The sequence below is a fragment of the Mixophyes fleayi genome, chromosome 2 (assembly GCF_038048845.1).
Source record: "Mixophyes fleayi isolate aMixFle1 chromosome 2, aMixFle1.hap1, whole genome shotgun sequence".
In the NCBI taxonomy this organism is placed as follows: domain Eukaryota; kingdom Metazoa; phylum Chordata; class Amphibia; order Anura; family Limnodynastidae; genus Mixophyes; species Mixophyes fleayi.
This window is the reverse complement of record NC_134403.1, coordinates 49,136,464-49,163,563: the sequence shown is the minus strand read 5'-3', so window position 1 is coordinate 49,163,563 and position 27,100 is coordinate 49,136,464. Positions and strand designations below refer to the sequence as shown.

At 39.9% G+C, this 27,100-nt stretch overlaps 2 protein-coding genes across 2 annotated transcripts in view; both read left to right on the top strand.

Moving 5' to 3' along the window:
• The window catches only part of FLT1 (fms related receptor tyrosine kinase 1), a 56,979-nt gene extending 50,696 nt beyond the window's left edge, over window positions 1-6,283 (top strand). Inside the window, exon 13 of the mRNA XM_075198943.1 lies at window positions 1,565-6,283. Coding sequence (XP_075055044.1) covers window positions 1,565-1,962 — 398 coding nt within the window. The 3' untranslated portion in view covers window positions 1,963-6,283. The remainder of the gene's footprint in view (window positions 1-1,564) is intronic.
• Window positions 1-27,100, top strand: part of SLC46A3 (solute carrier family 46 member 3) — a 511,104-nt gene that overhangs the window by 304,702 nt on the left and 179,302 nt on the right. The window lies entirely within an intron of this gene.

Genomic DNA, 27,100 nt, shown 5'->3' with positions numbered 1-27,100 from the left:
AGTTACTGTCAGGCTGTAGTACAAGACAGGATTCACAATAGAACCGGTATTTAAAGCACAGCTGAATTGTTCACTCTCTACAGCATTTCAGATGGATTGGCTGTCCAAGTACATCAAACTAAAGTAACCTGCGAGTTCTCCGTTCTTGTGTATGTGCTGGCACACAGCAGGACGGTGGGTGTGTTTGCAATTACCTAGAGTGAAGCAGGAACAGCGCAGCCTTATCTCCTTGGCTTCCCAATGTCACTAAACTGCATTTTATTTTGAGATTCCTGGTGGTGCTTGGCAAAGATAAACAGCATCTTCCATCAGGAAACCTGGGAGCTATTTCCACAGGAAGTTTCAAATCACTTAAGTAAATAAAACTATTCTGCATCGTTGCAGCCGTGTAGCTAGGCATTACATTGATGTCTAGCTTTAGGTGTAATAAGCCAGAGGGACTGGGATTTTTTTGGGTTTGTTTTTTTAAACATTCTTTGAATTGAATCCAGAACAAGGTCGACCTGGATTCCAACATGTGGTCAGAACTAGGAGATCTACTTCGCAGTAGATGTACCATTATTTCTCTTAATACAACATGGACCCCTGAGTAAAATAATGTGTTATGTTTGATTTAGTGTTGCTTCCTCAATTCTACCTGCAAACAATTGTTCTTTTTCCAATGAATAAAAGGGATTGTCCACCTTGACTTTAATGTATGTGCTTATACATGGCATCTTGCGACTTTTACTTTTAGAAACATTATAGATTATATTCTTGAGAGATGGAAAAAATAAATGTATTTTAGTAAATGTTGCAAGAGGACATGTACAAGCCACTAAGTTAAAGTTAGCTGAAGGTGGGAAGTCCCAGTAATATAAACTGTTCTTTACTATTCTATGTTGTCTTTTTTTAAAAATGTGACCATTGGAAAGAAATGTTATCTGATGGGCAGCTATTATTAACGGATGATCTTGTTTCTTCTTCTGTATGTGAAATTAAGGGGTTGGGTGCGCTTTACCGATGTCCACCACTGCGACATGGAGAAGGCCTATAAAGAAAATCCAAAATTATGAAAAAAACGATTGGAAAATAAACAGACTTACCTTCAACCCGACGCTGGAGATCTCAGATGGGAGCACCATGCTGACGGCAAGTGATTCCGATTGGAGAAGTGTTTGGCAGTGCAGGCTGACGTCATTGCGACGTCTGTCAATAGAAATTTAAAACGGCAATGTCGGGTTAAGTGTTTAAACACTAAACCTTAGGGGTTCCCACATTACCGTTTTAAATTTCTATTGACAGACGTCGCGATGACGTCAGTCTACACTTCTCCAATCGGAATCACTTGCCGTCAGCATGGTGCTCCCATCGGAGATCTCCAGCGTCGGGTTGAAGGTAAGTCTGTTTATTTTCAAATGGATTTTTCATAGTTTCGTATTTTCTTTGTAGGGCCTCTCCATGTCGGAATAGTGGTAATCGTAAAAACGGTTACCACCGAAATTAAGATGGCATTGTGAAAAAAAACATATTCAGCTGTTATGCAGGATTTATGTAAACTCGAGTTGTCTGTTATCCCTTGCAGATGTACCAAATGGATTTCACATAAGCGCGGACAAGGTGCCCAAAGAAGGCGAAAACATGACATTAACTTGTTCGGTTAACAAATACCTTTACACAAATATTAGCTGGATTTTACGCAGGAGAGTTGGGAACCGAACAATGAACCACAGCATCAGCAAGCAGAGAAATGCCGTCACGAGAGAGTACTCTACGGTGCTGACAGCAGTCATCCAGAACGCCACACGTGCCGATTCTGGCATCTATGAGTGTAGAGCAGTAAACGTATACACTGGAGATATCATTTCTAAAAGCAAAGAAATCACTATCGATGGAGAGAAGTGCAGTCGAACAACTGATTTGTCACGGACCTCTAAACAGAGAAGAAGAAATTGTCCATCAGAAAGTCGTGTAACACAATAAAATGACTCCAAAAGATTGTAATAAAAAAATCGAAGGTACTGAATATGCTTCCTTGAAGGATTGGAGGGTTGGCTGCGGATGTATGAAGCTGTGGCTGTGTGCCAATGCAAACTACATTCTTATACTTCTCTACTGTATTGGAAGCCATTAATCTCCCCGAGATAAACCAGTCCAAAGACGGAAGATAATGTTACAAAGATTAATCTACAGATTTGCTCCAGCATTAAAAATACACAGGCTTGTAGTTGAATATAGTTCTGAGGAACAAAGTATTTTAATTCATCTAGTTGTATTTTTTTTGCATCTAGATTAGATCAGATCAGACCTTTTGGACATTATTTAAAGAGTATGGTTTCTTTTTTACCATGTGTGTCAAATCCGAGCAGTAAAGACGTACATAGTGTACACAGAACAAGATGAACGCTAAAGTCCTATTTTAACAACTTGCTTTTGGTTCAAGCTTCAGGTTTGGAAAAAAAAACTAGGAGAAGCAATATTTGCTTTAAACCATTTACTGAAAATGAGCAAAGTTATGTTGAACATGAATATGAAATATTATATTTAAATGACAGAAACTTGGTTCCCGCATGATTTAACAGTCATTCCTTTCCTTGGCAGCTATAATGCACCTTATTAATGGAGCTGCTATGATAACGTGTCAGTGCAGAGAGGACCTGCCAGGGTTTGCCTTGGTGCCGAGTGTGTCAGGAATATTCTCTAGAGGGTAAAGGAAGGTTAAGTTTGAAGGTGAAAGTATTATAGTTGAATGGATAGGAAACCGGTGCAAGATTTCGGGTGACTTGGAACCCATTGTCAGGCAATGGCTACAGAGCTATATAGGTGAACAATATTAGGTAGCAGGGGTGTGTCTGAAATCAGGTAACTGAGGCAGCATGTTCAGGGAACGACATTTATTAATTAATTCATTTTTTTTATTTAAACATTTTTTTGGATGAAAATGTATAAATGAGTGATATTTACCGTGAGGGTAGGTCTATTACTTCTGACACATGACAATATTTCTCTGATGTGTACGCAGCTCACATGCAAAGGTTTATGACAGCAGGGGAGGGGTCACCAGTAAAGCTAGACACACCCCTGGCAGTATTAAAATTATTATGGAGTTGAAGTGATTGTGTATGATATGCCAGTTTCTAATAAATTATTTTGTGCTATGAAATGTAAGGCATTAAATAGTGTTCCCAAATCAGCCATTTAAACCATGATTTTATGGTGTACAGTAGCAAGCATACGGCACGCATCTAAGCTCATTTCTAACTTTCCTTAAATATAAGAGTGAGTTAACCATCAAATCTATTTCCAATGTGAAAATATTGTTCCTTCCAACTATGCACTGAGCACAATTGTAAACATTACACGTTCAGACTTCTACCACATTAGAACTCTTTTTCTAATTTGTTTTCTTTAAAATACTGTTCGGTTTAGTCCCCTTTATAGTTTTATAACTATTTTTTTTTACTTTGCTTGAAGAGCACCTATAAATGCAAATTCCTGCAAAGGTGTAGCACACATCCTGTTAATAGCATAGGATGGGATCTGGGGGTAGATTTACTAAAACTTCTACACAGGAAAAGTGGAGGTGTTGTCCATAGCAACTCCCATTGGCTGATGCAAATTTCCGCTCCTCGCCAAATACTGCCATAATTCTCTGCACAATTGGGCACTTTGGCAGAAATTTAGATGCAACAGAGCAGGTTGCAGTGTGTGATGTCACACAAGAAGACGTTGCACTGCGTTACTTATATTGTGTACCATGAATGAGGTTCATAGATAATACTTGCCGACTTTTTTTTAACCCCCTCCACCTCCAAGTGCAAGGAGGGGGGGGGGGGGGGGGTGACACGATTCTCACCATCACTGCTCCGCCGCCCTGTGCTAGGAAAGTGCTAGAGAAGTTCAGGAGTCACCCAGACATTCTGGGAGAGTAGACACGTACACCATAGATGACGTTTTGCTTCTGGTTGTTTGGGATCCTTTTGAGGTGCTGTAGAATTTATAGTGTGGTCTGGATTGGTAAAATGAACTTAGCAGTATCTAAGCAATGCTTATCCACTGGGCATTGCCAGCTAGAACACATTTAGATATACACCTTTCAATACTGGAAGTTATTCAATTCTGGAACATGGTCATTATGACCAATATGTAGCAGGTAAAGATGTTATATATTTATATATAACATATACAATACATCTTAAATCTCAACAATCCTCAGTAACAGGTAGATTGTATGTTTAACAGACAAACCATTATCAAATATATATATCATCACCAGTTATTTATATAGCGCCACTAATTCCGCAGCGTTGTACAGAGAAACCACTCACATCAGTCCCTGCCCCATTGGAGCTTACAGTCTAAATTCCCTAACACACATGTACATAGACACACACACAAAGACACTAGGGTCTATTTGATAGCAGCCAATTAACCTACTGGTAGGGGTGTGGGAGGAAACCCACGCAAACACGGGGAGAACATACAATCTCCACACAGATAAGGCAATGGTCGGGAATCAAACTCATGACCCCAGTGCTGAGAGGCAGAAGTACTAGCCATAAATATTGAAACTACAGTGTTTTGCAACAGGAATAGTCTGAAAGGTTTTATATATTAACTTTTAAATAACACCAATTGCACAGCGCTATACAGTGAATATTTGTCATTCACATCAGACATGCTCCATTGGAGCTTACAGTTTAAATTCTCAATCACCCACACACACACATGCACACACACACACACACACACACTAGGGTTATGTCACAAGTCAGCCAATTAACCTACTAGTAGGTTTTTGGAGTGTAGACGGAAACCGGAGCACCCGGTGGAAAACCCACGCAAACACAGGGAGAACATACAAACTCCACACAGATAAGGCCTTGGTCGAATCCAACTTGTGACCCCAGTGCTTTAATACAGAAATGCTAGCCGATGACCATTCCTAGGGAATTGATAGGCTGCAGTTTCCAAAAAATGGTTCAGCTCACAAAATAGCTGCATCAGTTGTGTGTAGATAGTGAATACACCTTATCACGAAATAAGTAGTTTTCCCATCTTAAAATATTCTGCAAATAGCACCCAGACATATTCTTTTATTTCAAATGACTAAAATTTTGTAGCTCTCCCTAGTTTTACAGTACAGATAAGATGGCTTATGATAATATTGGCCATCAAATGAAATACCCTCGAACAGTTTTCATCAATCTCACCCCGATGCTTATAGATATATCTCTAGATAGGTAAGTTTGTCTATAATGTACATAAATACATTTTTTGCAGCAGTTACTCAAAATCTGCATTATTATTGTACTGTAAAAAGTCAGCAAATATTTAAAAAGAAAACTATACTTTTGTATGTGTTGGACAATTGTACATAATATTTTTTCTCTTAATATGTTAATATAAATTTGAATGAAAAATAAATCATTGGAAGGAATGACAAACTTACTGAAGATAAAGGGCTAGATTTACTAAACTGCGGGATTAAAAAAGTTGAGATGTTGCCTATAGCAACCAATTAGATTCTAGCTGTCATTTTGTAGACTGCAGTAAATAAATGACAGCTAGAATCTGATTAGTTGCTATAGTCAACGTCTCCACATTTTCAAACCCGCTATTTAGTAAATATGCCCCAAAGTGTGAAATATGCTGTTTTCTGTCTTTTGCTATGAGACAAACTCAGAGAGCCTCAGTGAAGCTTATGCCTGAATTTATCAAGCCAGATTTTGAATCTCTATTTCAGCTTGGCATGAATAATGGGTACTGCGACTTTAGATATCAGTATCAGATCTTTTCTACTTGTTGGCTATAGAGAAAGCTAGGGCTACTGCTTAGTAGCTGGTAATGTCTGTCACTGGTTTAGTTTGTTGTCCAGAATTAATATCAGGGAGTTTTATCTCTGAATTACAGATTTCAATCTGATATTCTGAAATGTCCAGTGGTATAATACATGGCACAGTTAGCTTTCAGTTTGTCTACTGCTTCTTTAAATGGGATGTGTCACTTAAGATCAATATTTTAACCTTGTTTCACTTGATTGTTTACCTTTTTGGCAAGAGCTAGAACCAACATGTAGCTTTGGTTGCCACCTTTTCTCCAAAAAATTCCAACCTTTCTATCACTGTTATGTAATTGGCACAAATTCCCATTTTAATCGGCAAGGTGGCAATCCAAACCACGTAACAAAATGTTCGCTGGTTAAACCAACCTCTACTTTAGATTAGATTAGAAAAGTGGTAGAATGTGCACATGGCCTTAGAATGTTCACATGACCAATCAGACTGTTAGAACATCAACACGGCCAATCTTTTGCCAACAGCAAAAGAACTGGCAACAGAGTGTGTGTGTATCAGTGTAGCCAATTAATGTACATCTATACTCTCTGCTTTTCTCTCCATATTTGTATTGACACAGAAATGGTCAGGGGCAGAACAGTGTATCATTGGGTCTCATATCAAAATTTTGGTAGAGACCCTGCAATACCGTTCTCACCTCCCGATCCAGCGCATGCTATTTTGAGAAGAGAGGAGGGGAATAGGTGCCTCAGAGGAGGGGTCGACCTCTCACCTCTGGGCCCTGTAGCAGCCGCATCCCCTATATCTTCACCTTTGCAAATGGTATATGTCTGATTTGGAGAGCTGATGACATCAGTCTACTAATTTCAAAGTTATTTTCAAAGTGGCACATCTTCTTTAAGTATGCTAAGACTTTTAGACTGACTGAACCATGGGGAAATCTATAAATATCCCATACTTAGCTTGTTTTCAAATTGATTTAGTTAAGGCAGTAATCCAAAGTAAACAAGTCCTTAAATAGAATATTTGTGGAAAGAGGACAGGAAGAAAAGGATTGACAGAAAACAGAAACAGCGTAGACACACAAGATGGAATTTTTCAGAAATCTGCAGACTCGGGGGTCGGGGTGGGGGGGGGGTGACTTAATGTTTTTACAATTTAATAAAATAAACTACTTTGTCATCAAGCTCTAGAAACGTGCAGCATATGCCGAAAATATGAATTTGGTGCACGTATATATTTGTTTTGTGTTGTAACAGAAAGACCCTGATCTGTAGCCGATCAGTTCACTGTTTTACAAAACTTGTACCACTAACATCAAAGGGTTTTTTTTTGTATCAAACAAGAGCGAGGGGGGATACAAGATTTGCTTATACTGACTATAACAAAATATATGGATACCCCATCATTAGGTGAAAGAATAAAGAAAGGTTCTATTAACTAAATCTGAAACTCAAGAATGGAAGTGCCTTATTGTAAATAGTATTACATATTGCTGATATTAATTGGTAAATGCACAAGATGTCAGCACATTTTCTTAAATGGGTGCTAAAGAATGTTAAGAGATCGTGATAATGTGACATTGATTTTTGCATTCGAGCTAAAAGTTTGATACACAAGGTAAGGCCTAAAATTGCTTTTAGTGGTACAAGAGTTTTGGCTATATTGATAATGGAATTTATAACAGAAGTTGTGGAATGAATCCGTGCACGGGCCTAATTCACAAAAAAATTATACTGTGATACTCAGTTTAAGCCCATATAAATCTATTCAAATTCACAAATCAGATGATATCTGCTCTATGTATATTGCCTAGTATTGGTCCAGTGTGCTCTAACTACTTGAAATGAAGTATAGTTTGCAGAAGTGAATTCAATTCACATAAAATATAAAAAAAAAAAAATGATAAAAAAAATTAAGTTAAATTTCTAATGCAGCGTTAATGACCCGTGAACCTTACACTGTGAACTGGAAGGAAACTTTCCATTAAATTAATGCAGTTGTTTATATTCATTCCATATAAACTCATAAGACAATATATAACTTATTTAATGTCAGATGTCTGAAAATGCTTATTTATAGAGTGAGGACAGTCTTAAGAGATATTCCTTAACAGTGTTATATGTCAAATGTACTTATTTCAGGGTCTTCTTTTTGCAATACAACCTATGTAACATTTTTTTGTTATTCAGTGGTAACATATTCTATATAAATATATTGTATATATTTTCATATTTTAAGATGGCATTTTAATAAATATTGAAAAATTGTATTAACAGTTTATAGAATATTCCTATTTTTGCACGTGTCTGTGGTTTTGATATATTAATTGGTTTTGTAACCTGGGTTTCTGAAGATTACATTTTGATGACTGTTATTAAAAGTTGCGAACTGTCTTCCTGCTGTACTTCTGTGTTCATTTTCCATTATTCGTTACACAATAGGCGACAAGGTTTCTTAAACAAAACAACAGGAATAGTAACAACACAACATATGTCTATTTGGACGGAGAGACAACAATATGACACCAAAAAACTTCTGGTTGGGAACCCGCAAAGCAGTTTCCTCCTATATGATTTTTAGAATAAGGTCTCACGACACCACTTGTCTTTCACGTGGGAATTACCTCTGCCAATATAACCAGTAAACAATGGCATTTCCTCTGAATTGTACTTTTATGCTGAATACATAAGATGGGAAACAATCAATAATGTGAAGGCTATTAGATTGCAATGAATTATATATTTGGCAATATCACCTATAACCTATTAGATCACCTTTTATTTATTTGTTTAAGGGTTCTAATGTGCTAGTTGAAAATGCAATAAATGGTGCAAAATACAAGTCCGATGAGTTTAAAAAACAAAGTTCTGCAAAATAGTTTATACTCGTGGGTCATTAAGGAGAGCAAAGCATAAAAAAATTGTAACTTTAAAAAACCATGTTGCATTGGAGGGGGAGGAAAATTTAAAACATGGGGACAGATTTATAGTTGGGATAGGGCATGTCCTAGGTCAACTTTAAATTTCAGTGTAAAAATAAAGCTATCAAGTATGTGTGTGCTACATGAAAAAGCAGCCAGTATTTACCTTATGGGCAATATAATAAACTAATTTGCACCCCTTGCATTGTAACATGGTTTGTCCAGGAGCAAACTTACTCCTTTTTTGCCTTACTTTCCTTAATGACTCAGGTCCATGGTGAGTAAACCTGCAAAGTCTGAGAGTACATCTGGATTGAGGATGATTGAGACACCTCAGAACAATTAGTGAATTTGCAGTGATTTGAAAAAAATTTGTCTTAAAGAAACAAATAATAATGTTTAATATACATTTTGCACATAGCTAACAGTTTACATTATCTCTGTTTAGAGCCACTTCCAATTTTTGTTAACCTGCTAGTTTCCCTTCTGCCATGGTTACAATAAAGCATTTAGTAAAATAATGATTTCTCCAGTAAAGCTAAAAAAGTCATCCTGCTGCTGACATAGGCCACAAGACAACATAGAAAATATATCCATGACCCCAGCACTGTTTATTCTCCAAACATCTGCAATGTTATACAAGTCTCAATCAAAATCTCATTCTGAAGATGTAGCAACGTAGATGAGCAGCCTTCCACCCCCTTAAGTCATCCGAAATAGCACCTGGAGCATTACTCCTGATCCCTCATCCAGTCACCGCTGGCTAACAAAATAATAATGACGTTAATTACCTGTGATTCATTCTACAGTTAATACATTAGCAGATCAGTGACTGACTAGAGTTGTAAGCACTTGAAATAATGCAACAATTACATGAGGAAGTGCACACGATTGGTTTCACACTTCACTCTCTCCAGTGGACTGTCGACCCTACAATAATGTCTCATTTGTGGAACAGCCTCGAACCTGATTAATCATCACTGTTCCTCTGATGCTTTGGAATATCCTTGTCTAGAGGAGTTGTTCAATAGTGGTGGCACACAGAGTGATACATCCTTGGGATAATGTGCAATATATTTGAACACTGAACTATGTTTTATTATTACAGTTGATGTACAGAAAAGTGGTTTTATGAAAATGTTTATCTTATTGTTTTAATCATAGTTTACATTTGTAACAATATTTGTGAAATAAACATTGCTAGTTGGTTTCTATTACAAGTCATGTTTAAAGGGCTAATGCTTTCTATCTACTTATAAACATAACACTCTTTTATTTTACATAAAATATCCTCTTTGAATTACGCCATAAATTTGGGTAAGGGTGCACAGACTGTTGGATTTGTTTACGTGTTTGGATCCTGGAATGTTGGAGGCCCTATTTGCAAAATAAAAAGGGTGCATGCAATTTAGAAAACTCCAACCATCTCCGGCATCAAATAAATATAGCACCCACATTTAATAATTAGGCCTCCCTCCAGCCCTAGAATTAAAATAATAGATAAATTGTATAAAATAATATTTGATAAATCTATTTCCCTCCAACTAGCCAGGACATTAAATTAATAGTATTCCTATTTTATAAATAAACCTATTTCCCTCCCTCCAAGCAACCCCAGCAATAAATTAAATTGCTTCACCATCACCCCACAAATAAAATAACACCCATTAAATAATTATCCCCCACCCACACTCCACCATTAAATTAATAGCCTACCTCCCACATTATATTAAGACCCCCCATTCCCTCAAACATACCTCACGCCTGAGTGTGTGCGCCCGATTGATAATAAGCCACTATACAACCCCCAACCAGGGGCGGGCTGGACCATGGGGCAGGGGGGCATCAGTCTGACAGCTGTTTTGGGCCGGCCGCCCGCCCCAACCCCCCGTGGATACAATATTTCCTGAATATTACCGGCGGCCGCATCACAAGACACTATGCGGCCACGTCAGCGCACAGGCAACCACATCACATGACACACGATGCGGTCGCGTCATCAATGACGCGGCTGCATCGCATCTCATGTGATGCGGCCGCCTATGCGCCCCCAGGGCTGAACTTTGCCTGCCCCCAACTCATATTATGCCACACAGTAGTGTCCCCAAATCATATTGTGCCATATAGTAGTGCCCCCAAATGACAATATGCCATACATTAGTGCCCGCAAATAATAATATGCCATACACTAGTGCCCCCAATAATAGTATGCCACACAATAGTGCCCTCAAATAATAATATGTCATACATTAGTGCCCTCAAATAATAATATGCCATATAGTAGTACCCTCAAATAATATGCCACACAGTAGTGCCCCCAAATCATATTGTGCCAAACAGTAGTGTCCCCAAATCACATTATGCCATACATTATTGCCCTCAAATAATAATATGCCACACAGTAGTGCCCCCAAATAATAGTATGCCACACAGTAGTGCCCTCAAATAATAATATGCCACACAGTAGTGCCCCCAAATCATATTGTACCATACAGAAGAGCCCCCAAATCACATTATGCCATACATTATTGCCCTCAAATAATAATATGCCATACACTAGTGCCCCCAATAATAGTATGCCACACAGTAGTGCCCTCAAATAATAATATGTCATACTGTAGTGCCCTCAAATAATAATATGCCATACACTAGTAGCCTCAAATAATAATATGCCACACAGTAGTAATCAAATATACAATACATGAATCCCCCTGTGCTTAAAAACCAAGAGCTGCCTATAGTTCTTATCAACACTATCCCCTTAGTGCAAACAACAAAATGTACAGACAATAAGAAAAGAACCAACTGGCGCTATAGGTCTTAATCATATAAAGACAAATGAGTCCCGCACAAGTCCAATCCAAGTTATCTGCTCAACAGATTTTGATTTTTCTTTTTTCAATTAGTTTGCATTCCCATCATAGAACGATATATAAAGAAGAAAAGAAAAAAGGATAACATCATAGTGCAACCTATCTATACGTTCCACTATGATGTTATCCTTTTTTTCTTTTCTTCTTTATACATCGTTCTATGATAACTCGGATTGGACTTGTGCAGGACTCATTTGAAGTTTGTCTTTATATGATTAAGACCTATAGCGCCAGTTGGTTCTTTTCTTATTGTCTGTATGCCACACAGTAGTGCCCTCAAATAATAATATGCCACAGAGTAGTGCCCCCAAATCATATTATGCCACAGAGTAGTGCCCCTAAATCATATTATGCCACAGAGTAGTGCCCCTAAATCATATTATGCCGCAGAGTAGTGCCTCCAAATCATATTATGCCACAGAGTAGTGCCTCCAAATCATATTATGCCACAGAGTAGTGCCCCCAAATGATATCATCCCATACAGTAGTGCACCCAGGTCAAGAAAGGTTGTTTAAAAAGTAATCAAAAATACATTGCACACAGGAAAATATATATTTTTTAAAAAAAGGTTTTTTATACAAGGTCAAACAAATATACAACCAGAATGAATTAATAAACAGAAACCAGGTGATACGACCAGTGTAACGTCAGGATAAGTCCAGAGCTGAGGAAGGGGGAAAATGAAGAGGTGCAGTGAAGGACTAATAACCATTTAGTCTCAGCTGAAAGGAGATCTAGGCTGGAAGAACGGAACGTAAGCCATGGGTCCCAAACCTTGGTGAACGATTTGGAAGATTTTTTAAGAATACTAGTCATGTATTCTATCCGTTGTGTCTGCCATACTCTGTTAATAATGGTCTGAAGGGATGGGGGAGACTACTGTCGCCAGTCCGTTGCGATTTGGCCGGTAGCTGCCGAGAGAATATGTTTAGCCAGGTTGTTCTGGTGCCGAGTTGCCGAGGGTGCCCATAGAGAGAGGAGAAAGAATTTAGGCTCCAGTGGTCCGTCAACCTGGAGTACCGATTTAATCAATTGTTTAACTTCAACCCAGAAGAGTGTTAGCTTGAGACAGGCCCACCATATGTGGACGAAGGTACCTTCATGGGATTATCCCCGCCAACAGCGGTCAAAAGAGTCAGGGAGTGTTCAGTGGAGCCGGGAGGGTACATAGTACCACTGGTATAACACTTTGTAAGCATTTTTTGTTATTCTGACACAGATGGAATTGGAGGCAGTATTCTTGTGTATCTCTGACCATTCTTCATTTAATAGGGTTTCACCAAGATCATGTTCCCAGGCAAGTTCATGAGGGTCTCTGAGATCTAGAGTAGGCAGGACAAATGCATAGTATAAGGTGGAATTGAGGCCTTTCATAGATGAGTGACAGAGACAAAGATTTTCAAAGGTGGTTAGAGAACGGGACGACAGGTGAGCTTTTACTGTATTATGAAAGTGACGGAGCTGTAAGTTTTGGTAAAAGTATTTTGAGGGAATGTGTAATCGGGATTGGACATCGGAGAATTGAGGGAAAATTGACTTGGAAGTTAGGTCATCTAGAAAACGGACTCCCCGTGAGAGTCATGGCTGAAACACTTTGGAGGAGAGGCCCGGGGAAAACTGTGGGGAATAAAATATTGATATCATTGGAGAGGGGTTGGGAGAAAGGTGTTATTTTTGAGAGGGTGAGTTCCAAATCGTTAAGGAATGTGAAATGACCGGATGACGCTTGGAGCATTTCGGGCAGCAAGCCCATGGGAACCAGAGGAGAGTAGACAGAGAGAGCATTCTCAGACCTTCCACTTTGATATCGAACCAGACTCTGAAGGATGTTGAGCTACACCAGAGAACACATTGTGCAAGTTGGGTGGAGAGGTAATAGCGTCTAAAATCTGGAATTCCAAGTCCCACTCCCCGCGAGGGTCTCTGTAGGAGCTTGAAATGGACCCATGGGTGCTTGCCTGACCAAATAATTCTAGAAATATGGATGTGGAGGAACTTGAAAATGTAAGGGGGAACACAAGTGGGGAGGGTCTGGAAGAGGTAGAGAAGTCTGGGGAGAATATTTATTTTAACAGCATTAATGCGGCCTATCCAAGAAATATAGAATTGTGACAATGTGTTGAGATCTGTTTTGATTTCAGCCAGAATGCGTGGAAAATTAGATTGGAAGAGCTGCTGGTGCTGTTTGTAGAGATATACTCCAGTTAAATGGGAAGGGGCTCTCGAGCAGCGACTTATCGCTTGGGGGAACACAAAAGTCTAAGACCTCTGTCTTGTCTGAGTTGATTTTATAGCCCAAAAGTGACTGTAAAGGTCCAACGCAGCCAAGAGGGAAGTGACATAGTTGGATTAACAACCATCATTAAGACATCTTGTGCATAGAGTGCTATTTTGCGAGTAGAGGAGTCCACTAATATGCCCTCTATCTGTTGGTTAACCCGGATCCTGGTGGCCAAGGGCTCTATTATAAGGGCAAAGATGAGAGGGGAAAGGGGACAGCCCTTTCGTGTGCTGTTGGAGATAGTAAAGGGGGCAGAGGTCAGGCCGTTCGCTGAAATTGTAGCCAATGGGGAACGGTACAGGGCTGAGATGCCAGTCATATATGTACTAGGGAACCCCATCGCTCCCAGCACCCCGACCATAAAAGACCAGGAAATGTGATTGAATGCCTTTCAGCATCGAGCGACATGAGTAGAGAGGGAAGCTTGCCACTATGGATCATGTGAATCAAATCTATTACTCTCCTACTATTATCAGGGCTTGGCGCCCTGGTATAAAACCCACCTGGTCAGGATGGAGGAGGGAAAGGATGAGGGGGTTCAATCTAGAGGCCAAAATTTTTGCATAAATTTTAAGATCCACATTAAGTAGTGATATCAGCCTATAGCTATAGCATAAGGAGTGGTCCTTCCTCGGCTTCGGAATAACAATAACATTAGATCTGGGGGTAAATGTATCAAGCTGAGAGTTTTCCGGCAGGTTTGAAAAACCAATCAGATTCTAGCTAACATTTATTTAGTGCATTCTACAAAATGATAGCTAGAATCTGATTGGTTGCTATAGGCAACATCTCCACTTTTCAAACCCGCCGGAAAACTCTCAGCTTGATACAATTACCCCCTGGTAGTGGCGGGGTGGAAGGAACCCCCTTCCAAAAGTTTATTAAAGAATTGTGTTAGAAAGGGGCCTAGATCCCCTGTAAATTTCTTATAGTATTGTGGGGTGAAGCCATTGGGACCTGGTGCTGAGGAGGCTTTTAGAGATTTAATGGCCACCAGGGTAATCTCCGAGTTTATGGAGGATCGGTACAATGGAGTAATTGTGGGAACAGGTGTGTATGCCAGGTACTCCTCCAGTGTAGGTACCAGGGGGACTCCAGAAAGGAATGGGGGTGGGGAAAGATTATAGAGAGAGGAGTAAATGTCCTGGCACTCTTGGACAATCGTTGTCGGGTCATATGTGGTGGCACCCATTCGTGGGTGGCCGATTTTGTCTATGTGACCCAAGGCTACTTTCATGCAAAGCTTTCTAGCATGGGGGTCATCTAGATGCAACCTACTGCGCTGTGGCGGTGTTACAAGAAATATTTTAACATACCTGATTATGGCATCATGTGTTTTATTTTCCTACCGGGAGCACCAGCGATGAGGGATCGCAGCTATCAGCTCAAACAGGCAGTTGGAAGCAGGAACAGAGGAAATAAGAAGGTGAAGTTAAGGAAGAGGGGAGGGTGGGGATGGAAGAGCCCTGACCCGCGCGGCTGCAGCACATGTAGTAAGGTGGCTGGTTCCTGGGGAGAAGCCAACCACCAGGAAGCCTATCAATTTCGGGTTCCGCCCCCATTAGCTCTCAGGTCCCGGAATTGTGGAATGCCAGCCGCACCAGCCCATCTAGCCATTGGCCCTTCTGGAATTTGCCAGAATTGCCAGATGGCCAGTCCGCCCCTGCACATGACCCAATTCATTGTAATGGGAGGTAACGCTAAGAACATCATAAAAGTTTAGTCCGACCGCTTAGTTCACAAAAACACGGCTTACCCCAAACAGTAATTGAGGCAAATGAATATTTTTTTATTCACTAAAGATTGGATAAATCTGATAAAAACCTTAAATTAATACATTATGTTATATACATTTATTTACAGTATATCATAAAAGTGTAGTGAACACATATTTATACACCAATAAATTAGCATTACACTGAATGTATGACCAATACATATAAACAGTGTGATACAAGTCATTGTTTCTTCATAGGGGTTGGACACTTTTAGCAACCTCTTCTTAATATTATCTGCACCAGGGACATACTCTGTTACCTGAAGCTCACAGCACAGTACTCAGTTCAGACGATTATTTTCATGGGATGCTCTATGGGAGAGGACTGGATGGATTTTAGTACTTGGTTGTGAGCTGCTCAGAGTTGAAAATGAGCAGACTCACAGCTTCAGGTAACAGGGAGGATCCTTGGGGCTGGGACTAGGGACACTCATTGTCTCTATTCAGGCAGGGTATATGGGGTTTGATCAAAAGTGGATAACCACTTTAAATGTGCATTAGTAATATAAGTCCTATATCTATCAATCGTATCTATCTATCTATCTATCTATCTGCACAATGTTTACAGTGACAAATGTGACCAGATTGCACGCATGTAACTGGGTATAAACTTATGAGCAGGCTTGGAATCACTTACACATTTCACACTCTCTTTCAACAGTAAGGGGTATATTTGCTAAACTGCGGGTTTGAAAAAGTGGAGATGTTGCCTACAGCAACCAGATTCCAGCTGTTATTTAGTAGAATGTACTAAATAAATGACAGCTAGAATTTGATTGGTTGCTATAGGCAGCATCTCCACTTTTCCAAACTCGTAGTTTAGTAAATATACCCCTTAGTCACTTTGAACACTCTTTCTGTCAGTAAGACCAGAGATTGACTTGTATATGTCTACAGAAGTTTGCAATTTGTCACTTGTGACTTACCTTTATTTTTCTTACTTATCCATTCCTGTATAGCATGCAATTTGCGACAAATATCTCCTACTAAATTCTATAGGAGTCATTAACTGTGCTCAGAATATGCATTTAATTTTGTGTAGGCGTGCTGAACAATGCATGTACATACATAGGTGCACGTCCACCTACAAATCATTCATGCTACAATGTAAGAAGTACCGTGCACTGGATCATATGTGATGAGCAGATATTCTCACGGTAGTTTTCAGTCAGTAAAGCCTGAGATTAAAACACTTCTTTATAGCTTTCACATTGATAAATAGACGTCTCATACATGGACTTTTTACAGTAATACCGCTTTCATACTGCCGCCCCGGCAATATCCCGGGTTTTTCAAGCCGGGTTTTTGCCGAGGCTCGGAGCATCCCAGCTCAGAAACACCATTCATACTGCACCTCGGACCCGGGAATTTCCCGGGTTGACCCCATTCATACTGCACAAGTCTGTGCCCTGGCAATTTGTGGGAGTCATCACCAGAGCAGTTTTCATTGGCTGAAAAATGGTGATGCCATTGAAAGGTGACTGGTTTTTTGACGCATAAAGATGATGCAAAAGTGGGTGGTGAAATAAAAGCAATTTTCTCCAACAAACTCCGATTCTGCTTCAGCTTTATCTGCACTCCACCATCCACCATTTCTTCTAAACTCCTTCTCGAATCTTCCACGGGCTCCCATCGATGACATCATCCTCCAGAGACAGGCAGACAGCCAATCAGCTTGTTTTCTGTGCAACCCGGGTTGAAAAACCCGGGTTGCACCATTCATAGTTCAGGCAACCCGGGTCCGACCCGGGATTTACCCCATGGTAAATCCCGGGTTGAAGACCCGGGATTTTTGACTTGTACCATTCATACTGCACCAAGACGACTCAAGTCGTTTGAGCTCGCCCCGGCAAAAACCCGGGATTTTGGTGCAGTATGAATGGGGTATAAGTGTAGCGTTTCAGCTGAGTTTAGCTCCATTTAAAAATAGGTAACATTATTTTGCATTTATAAATAGGTTTAAGACTTGTTTAATACGTTTGGTATACTGTACATCCTTTCCTATTTTTAGGAGCAAGAAAAAATTTAAGTAAATGCATCTGGTCACGTCTCAAGCCACAGAATCTTGCATCATGGCCTCAGTTGTGAGAACCAGCCTGAAAGTATGTTATTTTTGTTAAAGCATTCAAGGAATTTTAATAGAATTCTAATAGAAATTTAAAGAACATCTTTGCAGCTTGGATTGGATTGAGTCCGCAGGGTTTAATGTTATAACATGTGATTCCTATTAGTACATTAATACAGAAAGTAGTAGGTTATTGTGAACCAAGAGCTTTTGGTTCTTTTTAATCCTGCCTTTTTTCCTTTAAAATAGGCTTCTAAGTTGAGTCTTGCCCCTCGGGCTGATGTTTGCCGGCCCTCCCCTGCCTGTTGCATACACTCTAGGAGAGATTGTATCAAACTAATGGCTTAGGCTAGCTAAGCAGTTGTATTTGCAAAATAGAATCTATAGGTTGACTAGATTTAATAATTAAAAATTACACAAAGATTGCATATTCTTATTAAACAAGGTAGGTGTGTATGTAATAGACAATGGGATTCAGCCAACAGTCATATGGCTCACATTCATTGCCAAAACAGTCACATTCTTAAGCCACATCTATGTGCAATTCTTAGGAGTTGCAAGGGAAAACTATTGTTGCAGGGGTAGCTGCTATGGGACTCAATAGCCGAGGGACCTCTCAGCTACCTGGCCTACCGGTGACTTCCTTCCTTATGCAGTCTTATGACCTCTGAAACCACAAGGGACTTGCGGTGCTAGAATGATGTGCGAGCGATTCAGCGTTCTGGGGCCCCAAAATTTAATTCTGCTTGACAGAAACGGATCTATTTGAGCAGAAAGTGAAATGTAGAGTGGCACCCAGCAGAGGAAGAGGCCGTAGGCTCAGTAAGTTAAATGAGTGGTGGGTAGGGGAGGAGAGGAAGGTTATCCCTACCTAGATACCTTCAAATTGTTACTATGGGTCCCCTAAAGTTCTAGTAACAACCCTGCAAGTAGGCATTGTATCAAGTGAGTGGAAACATGTCCACATAAATTTGTGGAATAGTCCTTTTGCAGCACAGACATCGGAAATGATGCACTGGAAGCAGAGCTATTGTTTCAGCAGAAAAGAGCTACTCTATCATTATTATTATTATCTTAAGTTATTTATATGGCGCCACAGATTCCGTAACAAGAACTGTACAATCAATTAAAAGTAAACAGAAAAAAAAATAATACCAAGAAGTAAGGGACAAGAGAAACAATAGAATCAGTAAAAATCAATAGAAGAGACTATATAGAAAGCAACTACATTAGAAGACACAACTAGAACAAAGGAAACATTACAAAGAGGATGAAGAGATATGTGGGAGAAAGAGCCAAATTTGGAGACAATGGAGTTGGAGTTAAATGGGCTGGTGGAGCGTGAGGAGGGAATTGTCTTAGGATGGGGCTGGTAGGCAAGTGTAAAAAGCTGAGTTTTGAGGGAGCGTTTGAAAGATTCGTAGTTGGGGGCTTGTCTGACTGGTTGGGGCAGGGAATTCCAACTGTGAGTAGCAGTGTGAACAAAGCCCTGAAGGCGGGAGTGTGAGATGGTGATAGGTGATGATAGGTGATGAGGATAGTCATAGGTCATTGACAGAACATAATGGGCGGATAGGGGAGTATTCCTCGACAGGGTTGGAGATATAGGAGTGGGGGGCATTAAAGATGACTTTATAACTGAGTGTAGCAAATTGAATGTAATCTGGAGAGAATGGGCAGCCAATGGAGGGTTTTGCAGAGAGGCATAGCAGAAGAGGAATGTCGGGAGAGGAAGATTAGCCGCAATGTTGCATTCAGCACAGATTTCATGGAGGACAGACATTCTTCAGGGAAACCAGAGAGGAGAAGATTGCAATAATCTAGACAGGAGATGACGAGCAGGAATGATGGTCTTGTTGGTATCCAGGAAGAGGAAAGGGAATCTTAGCAATATTTCGAAGGTGGAGGCAACAGGAATGGGCAGGAGACTAGATGTGGGGAGTCAATGATGACCCCCATGCATACACCATCAACCTTAAGGGAGATCAGAGGGGGGATGTGACGCTAGGTGGTGAAAAGATTAAAAACTCAGTTTGGATATGTTGAATATGAGGTAGCATCCAAGCAGGTGGAGATGGCAGAAAGGCAGTTGGACACATGGAAGAGGAGGGAGAGAGAGAAGTTAAGGGAGGAAAGGTAGATTAGAGTGTCATTGGCATACGTGTGATATTGGAGGGCAAAGGAGCAGATGACCAAGAGAAGAACTGTAAAGAAAAAAAAGTGATGGGCCAATAACAGAGCCTTGGGGAACCCCAATAGATTGAGGGACAAGAGGGGAGCAGGCATCAGAGGAAAAGACAGTGAAGGAATGATCAAAGAGGCCAAGGAAGTAAAGGGTGTCAAAGAGGAGTGGATGGTCAACTGTGTAAAAAGCGGCAGAGATGTCAAGGAGCAAGAGCAGGGAGAAGTGGTCCTTCGACTTAGCAAAGAGTAGATCATTAGTCATATTGGTGAGCGTAGTCTCGGTGGAACAGAAAGGGCAGAAGCCTGATTGTAAGGGATCAAGGAGGGAGTGAACAGTGAGAAAGTGTTTTAAACAGTTGTATACTATCAGTTCAAAAAGGCGGTAGCTGGGGAGAGAGGCAGGATCAAGAGATGGTTTCTTGACACTGAAATTGATGAGCACGTGATGCCTATAGAGAGAGATAGGTTGAAAAGGTGAGCTAGGTGACTACAAGTGTTAGAGGAGAGAGATTGGAGAAGGTGGTACGGAATGGGGTCGAGAGAATAGGTTGAGGAGGGAGAGGATGGAAGAAGTGAAGAGCACATGCTAGGAGAGAAAGTGGACAGAATGAAAAACGGCTTTAAAATGGTCTGGGGTGAGGGAAGGGAGAACTGAAAGGAGGAGATAATATGGCAGATGGAGTAAATTTTCCCCTTGAAGTAAGAAGTCGTATGTGGTGAAGATGAGTGAAGTGGGTGGAGGCAGGGGGCAGCGCAGGGAGTTGATGGTGGAAAAGAGGCGATGGTGGGTGTTGGACTAGGAGAAGATAAGGCTTTTCAAGTATTACTGTTTGATAGAAGAGAGAGCAGCATAATAGGATGACAGGATGAATTTGAAATGGAGAAAGTCTACGTCAGAGGCTGGGCTTTCTCCAGAGGTACTTAGGGAAATGGGAGCATCTCTGAAGGTAGCGAGTGAGCTTGGAGTGCCAAGGTAAGGCCTTAGAATGATGGAGGTGAATAGTGGTGGCAGATCGAGAAAATGAGCAATCAGCGCAAAGTTTTATAACAAAGAAAAACTATTAATTTACATGCTGCTGTGGAACTAGCAATCCCAACATGCCTTACATACTAGAAATTATTGCATCAAATTTAGTATGCCTTTATCTGGAGGTCACATCTGTCTAATGGCTCCCTGTGTCATTTTAAAAGCACCCATAGGCTTTGAGCTTTTGGTTCTTTTTAATCCTGGCTACTATGGGTTTTCCTCAGTGCTGTCATGTTAAATCAGCTCTGCTTTATATCTGCAAACATAGTGAGGGTTTATTTACTTCCTCTCATGAAAACACTCCCCGACAAGTCATAACATGGGCTCTATTAACATTCTCAACAGTTATCTTCTCATTGTTGGGAAAACAGATCAGATCCGTCTGAATGAGTAGAACCAGAATCTGAACGCAAGCAGCAGCTTTGGGGCATTAATGCTATGGATGATTATTTCCCCCTCCCTTGCTGCATATTGTTAAATGCTGTATATCTGGGAACAGCCAGAGTAGCTGTGTCTGTTTCATAAACACTTAATCCCAGGGGCCGATGTCACATGTCACATGCAGTGGGAACCTGGTTTACTATTGTTAACAATATGTATTATCTGCCCAGTGTTAATAGGACAGGAAAACAAATGAAACAAGTAAAGGAATATATACAATAATTCCTATTACGTGGGGCACCTAAAACCATTTGGTCCCAGCTTCAGTGACAAACCCATCACTTTAATGTCTACTCATTAGGCCTTACCTTACTCATTCCCTGGCTACATTCATCACCACGACAAAGGACAACGGACTCAGGTTAAACAAGGACACCAGGTGCTTCCGCTTAACTAGCTGTGCCAAGGAACCCAAGCGCACTGTGCATGTGGCCATCCTATACTCCTCACTAGAGGTGGGCGGAGATGAGGCTTAAATTTGCAAGAATCGAATTTCATGGAGGGACCAGCCATTAGAGGTGCGAGGATCTGGCAATAGAATGTTTCAGTAGCTCTTTTGATTTTTGTCATTTCATGGAACGGCATTCTGCGCAGTTTGGTAATTTCCTAATATTGCAGAATTAATAATCATCATCATCATCATCCTTCGAAATCCTCTCACAGTCCAAAGATATAATTGTAGATTATTTGGTTGCTGACATAAATAGACACGTGTGTGTGTGTGTGTTTGTGTAGTTGAGAATGTAGACTGTAAGCTTCATTGGGGCAGGGACTGATATTAATTCTTAAAAATTCTCTTTAGAGCACTATGTAATATGGTAGTTTTATAAAAAATAAATGGCAATAAATTAATATTAATGAAACCTAGAGAACATCTAAATTAACTGATCTAGGGTACAGAGTGAAGTCAGGGATCACTTTAAAATTGCAGCTTTGTGGGTTAAAAGTAACTTATACCAGAACATAGAGTGTAAAATAGTCTGTCATAATTTCATTCCATGCAGTAGATAATGCACACATTGAATCCTAAAGGTAGGGTTGTATTGAACTTTTAATCAGTCTGTGCCCAGACTTTAATTGTTGCCCATTTCCCCCACCTCCCTACACAAGGCAATGCCCCAAAGGGTAGCTGCTAATCCATGCTTGTTTAAGATAATGAAGACATAAAATGTAGCAAAATGGTATTAATAAAGAGAAACCAGTGGTCAGAGCACCAGAAAGAGGGTCTAACGCGCCAAGCCTAACATAGACTCACCAAAGCTATGTTTAAGTGCTCTGGTTGACTAGTGCCTCGACAGCTAGTCGCATGCATCAATTTAATTTTTTCCAGATCAGATTACATTTCTATACAACCACATTAGTTCACAACTGAGGCACGCAGGTGCGGGCCAATTGCTTTTAATCTAATTATTTCAATCAGATTGTAAATCAAAAAGCGATTTTGTCAGAAGAAAAGCCTAAGGTCAAATAGGTCAATGGTAGATATTGGGTAAGTAGGTGTGTGAACAAAGTTAATGTTTGAAGATGGGTGGTAGTATTGGTCATGGTTGTGGTAGGGATGTTAGCAAGTAGCTCCTACTAGTTCCTGTAATGTTTATAGATACAGTAAGGTGGAGCGTGGTAACGTGGTAAACAGCTCAAAGGTGGGCAGAGTATATAAACTCAAAACCTATACTGTTTCTAAGGCACAGACAATCTGGATAAATAAATATTTATTAAAGTATATATAAGTGTTCTTTTGTAATGGAGAATATAACATAAACCATTCAACTAACAGAAGTTATAGATTGCATGGAGTAATTGCATCAAGCTGAAAAACCAATCAGATTCTAGCTGTCATTTATTTAGTAAATTCCACAAAATGATAGCTAGAATCTGATTGGTTGCTATAGGCAACATCTCCACTTTTCAAACCCATCGGATAACTCTCAGCTTGATACATTTACCCTCATAAGTAGGGTATAAGTGATAATTTCTTTACAGTTCAGAAGATAATGTCCAGAGTTTATTTGTCTCTATAAAGCAGTGTTTGTAGTTCATTAGAGATTTTTTTTGTGTGGAGAATAAACCCCTTTAACAGAAACACATTTTCATGTGCGATGTGGGACAGTTGTAGGATAATTAGACATTAGTTATACAATTACAAGACACTCACTTCAATTGGCTTCAATCCAATCCTTGTGATTGAAACTGAAAGCAATTGGTTATCGATCGATTTGGTCGCCATTTATTCACATTGGATAGACTGCCAACCACACATGTTAAATCTTTATGAATTTGATTATAAAAAATGATTGGATTGAACGACTGGAATGTATCATATGTGGCTGATCAAGTGATGGCTGTAATGGCGAACTTAGATTGTGATTGACCCACATTTATTAATTATTGATTCTGTTGCAAAAAATATCCTATTTTGTTCAGAAAATTTAGCTAAAATGATTCAATAAGCAAATGGAATTGACCAATTCAGAATTTTCAGAAGTTTGGTAGATACTTGCATCTGTGTCAGTTTGCTTGTCTTTATAGTTGGATCATATGTAATAGTGCTTTGAATAATTACAATGGAAATGAATCAAAATACCTTACTTGTCCACGGTGGAATGACAGGGCTTCCAATTCATAGATTCCAATCTTACTGTTAGAGACTTACCGCTCCAGCGCCGTCTCTCTCTGCGTTCGGAGCCGCACTTCCGGGTATTGGCGGTCACATGACCGCAACTCAGGGCGGGGAATTCAAACTTGCTCAGGTATTTAATCTTCACTCTGACTTGGTTAGTGTCAGAGCAACGTGTATGCTTCCTGGCTCCATTCTCTTTGTGGATTCCTTGTACTACTCGGTTCCTTGCCTGTCTCCTTTGTACCAGCGCTGCCTGTTTGACTAGTCTGGTTCTCCTGCGTCCTTGCACTGACCCGGCTTGCTGACTATTCATTGCTGACTCCTTGTGTACTAGACCTGGCTTTTCTGACCTTGTAATCCGCCTCCTGCTTTTACCTCTGCTGCCTGATTGTGTACCGAACCTGGACCCCACTCACTCAGAGAGTGTCTGCTGATTCTTTATCATGCCTACCGATTGTATACCAGATCTGGCTTGTCTGACCACGATATTTCCTTTCCACTACATACTTCTTCTACTTGCCTAATCTCTGCTAGTGCTACATCTGGAGGCAGGCCAGTGGGCCACAACCTGCAAGAACTCAGCAGCTAAATCCATCCCACCTTGCGGCGGTTCTTGGTGAATACCGGGGAGCTCATTAGACGCCACACCTCTGGTTGGCCAGCGACAATCTAGATTAGAACCAGATCCTATAACCAGCGTTACACTTACTAATGCAATACAGGATCCTCATTGTCTTTTTCTACAGAGTCCTATCTGAATTGGAATTATTACTGTCACCTGCAGAAGAACAGGAGAGGAACCTGCCCATAACAATGGCTTCTCTGCCTTTCTGGTGTTAGACTCATATTTGCTCTGTAAGCACTTTAAATATTGGGACATTACATTTTTGGCAAAGGCATCTAACAATCAGTTTAGCACGGTTCTTGCATTATACTGACCCCTCTTGCTTTACAATTACTTGTGGAACCAATAGCTGCCAAATACAGAAGGGTGGGCAATCATTTAGACATAATGCTTCCTAAGTATTTGCTTCCTTTGTAAGTATCTGTGTGCAGAGGTACTTGTTCTGTTATATTATTCCAGTCACTGACCTGTTCCTATTTCTCATGCCTATAATAGAGCCCTTACACATTCTGTTAATATGCACATTGTAACACATTAACATGTGTTGTGATGGGCATACATTCCCATGTTAAGTGTTATGCTCATCTGTCTTTGTAATGTAAAACGTATTTTTATTAAAAGGTAAAGGTAGGATTTGGGCACTTAACATTCTGGATTTAAAAAATGTAAATATAGTTTTAAATTTGCATTTTAATCTATTAATAAATATGTCATTTGCATTTATAAAACACAGCTATAGACTAAATTTAGATTATTTTATGCTTATATGAATGTGCCCATACTCATAACCTGATTGGTTTTGTGCTAATAATTCCTAGTGACATCAATTTTGAGTTTGCTTGAAGATAGCATGCTGAATCTTCCTATCCACCTGACCTTTCTAAACTTCATTTAATCGGTTACTCAAACTTTTTCTATCAGAGTTCTAGGGCCTTTGGTTATTAAGACATGGAGACGGAACCTAGAGGATTGAAAGTAGAGACATTTGCTAAAGGCAGAAGAACACACAAATGAGGCTTAATTCCATTTCCATTTCACTTTAAATGGTTTGGGTGTCAGATTTGAACTATCATAGCCAAACTTTTCAAAGATAATGTCATTAAAAATATACTTACAGCTTAAAAAAAATCCTACAGAGTAAGCAGACTTCAATAAACTAAGATAGCAGCATGCTGACCACTGCACCACAGAGACGGCCGATGCCTTGACTGGAAGAGAGGAGTCTGGAGCATAGATAATGTTGAAATATACACCAAGATCTAAGAATTTTTTTATCAAATGTATATTTTAATATGTTTTGGTTGCAGAAATTCTGGAAAAAAAAGTATTTAGGGTGCACAGCTCCTTGATATTTTAAAATAAACTTAAATGCTATAAAAATTACTTTAAAAAGATATAATCACAAACTTGACTAACTCTTGAGATGTATAAACTGGGCTTGTGGAAGGGTACTGGGACCCCTAGGCACCCCTCCCCCTCAGGTGACACCCCTCTGGCACTGCGCCCTCTGTGTGAAGATGGGTGCGACAGAGAGATAAGGGGCATCACAGACATATAGCCTATTAGTAGTGCTGGCCCTATAGTAAAAATCAGTAAAATTAAGATTGACAGATTAACTGTCACCCACCCAGATTAACTGTCACCCACCCACCCACTTCACCCACTCACCCACTTCACCCACCCTTAAGATGTAAGCTCGAAGGAGCAGGGCCTTCTTCCCTCTTGTCTCCACACCTGTACTTCTACTCCGCCTCTACTGCATTGACCTAACTGGAGTTTCTGAAGCATTGGTATTTTTGTTTATTGTTCTGTACTGTTATACCCTGTATAGTCTACTGTTTGCTTTGTGTACGGCGCTGCGGAAATCTTGTGGCGCCTAACAAATAAATGATAATAATAATAATAATAACTGGAATAGAAAAAAAAGAAAAAAAAAAAGGCAATGAACAGTAGGAAAAAGTTAGTATGTTAATAGAGGTATAGAGACATTATACATAATTTGATGTCTCATTTTAAGATATTTGCAGCAGTGAAAGGTTTTCTCCCTATAATGAGAATCATATGAAAATATATATTTGTACACATAAATCATGTAAAACAGTCTTTATTGTCAACTTTTCTTTGAGTCAATCGCTAGAATATTATGCATGCTTTCAGCAAGTGGTCAGGCAGCATGGAGTTAATAGTTTATGAGCACGGCTGGCGAACACATCTGGGATGGTTCCAACCTTCACATAGCAGTTACCAACCAATTGAATTTTTGTATGGGAATGATTGAAATGGCTGGATTTGAACTGTCATCTGCAATCTTTGCTGGTTGTTGAGTCTAAATTGATCATTGCATGACAAAATTGCAATGTGTGTGGTCCCCTTGTGTACTACTAATATTTCAGCTTGGCAAACTGAACTTCATCTAATATTAACTGTTAGGACTTGGTGGAGTTCTTTAACAAATTAGTCTCAATCCTAACCCTTACATTTGCCCCAGGCACAAATTTGACATATG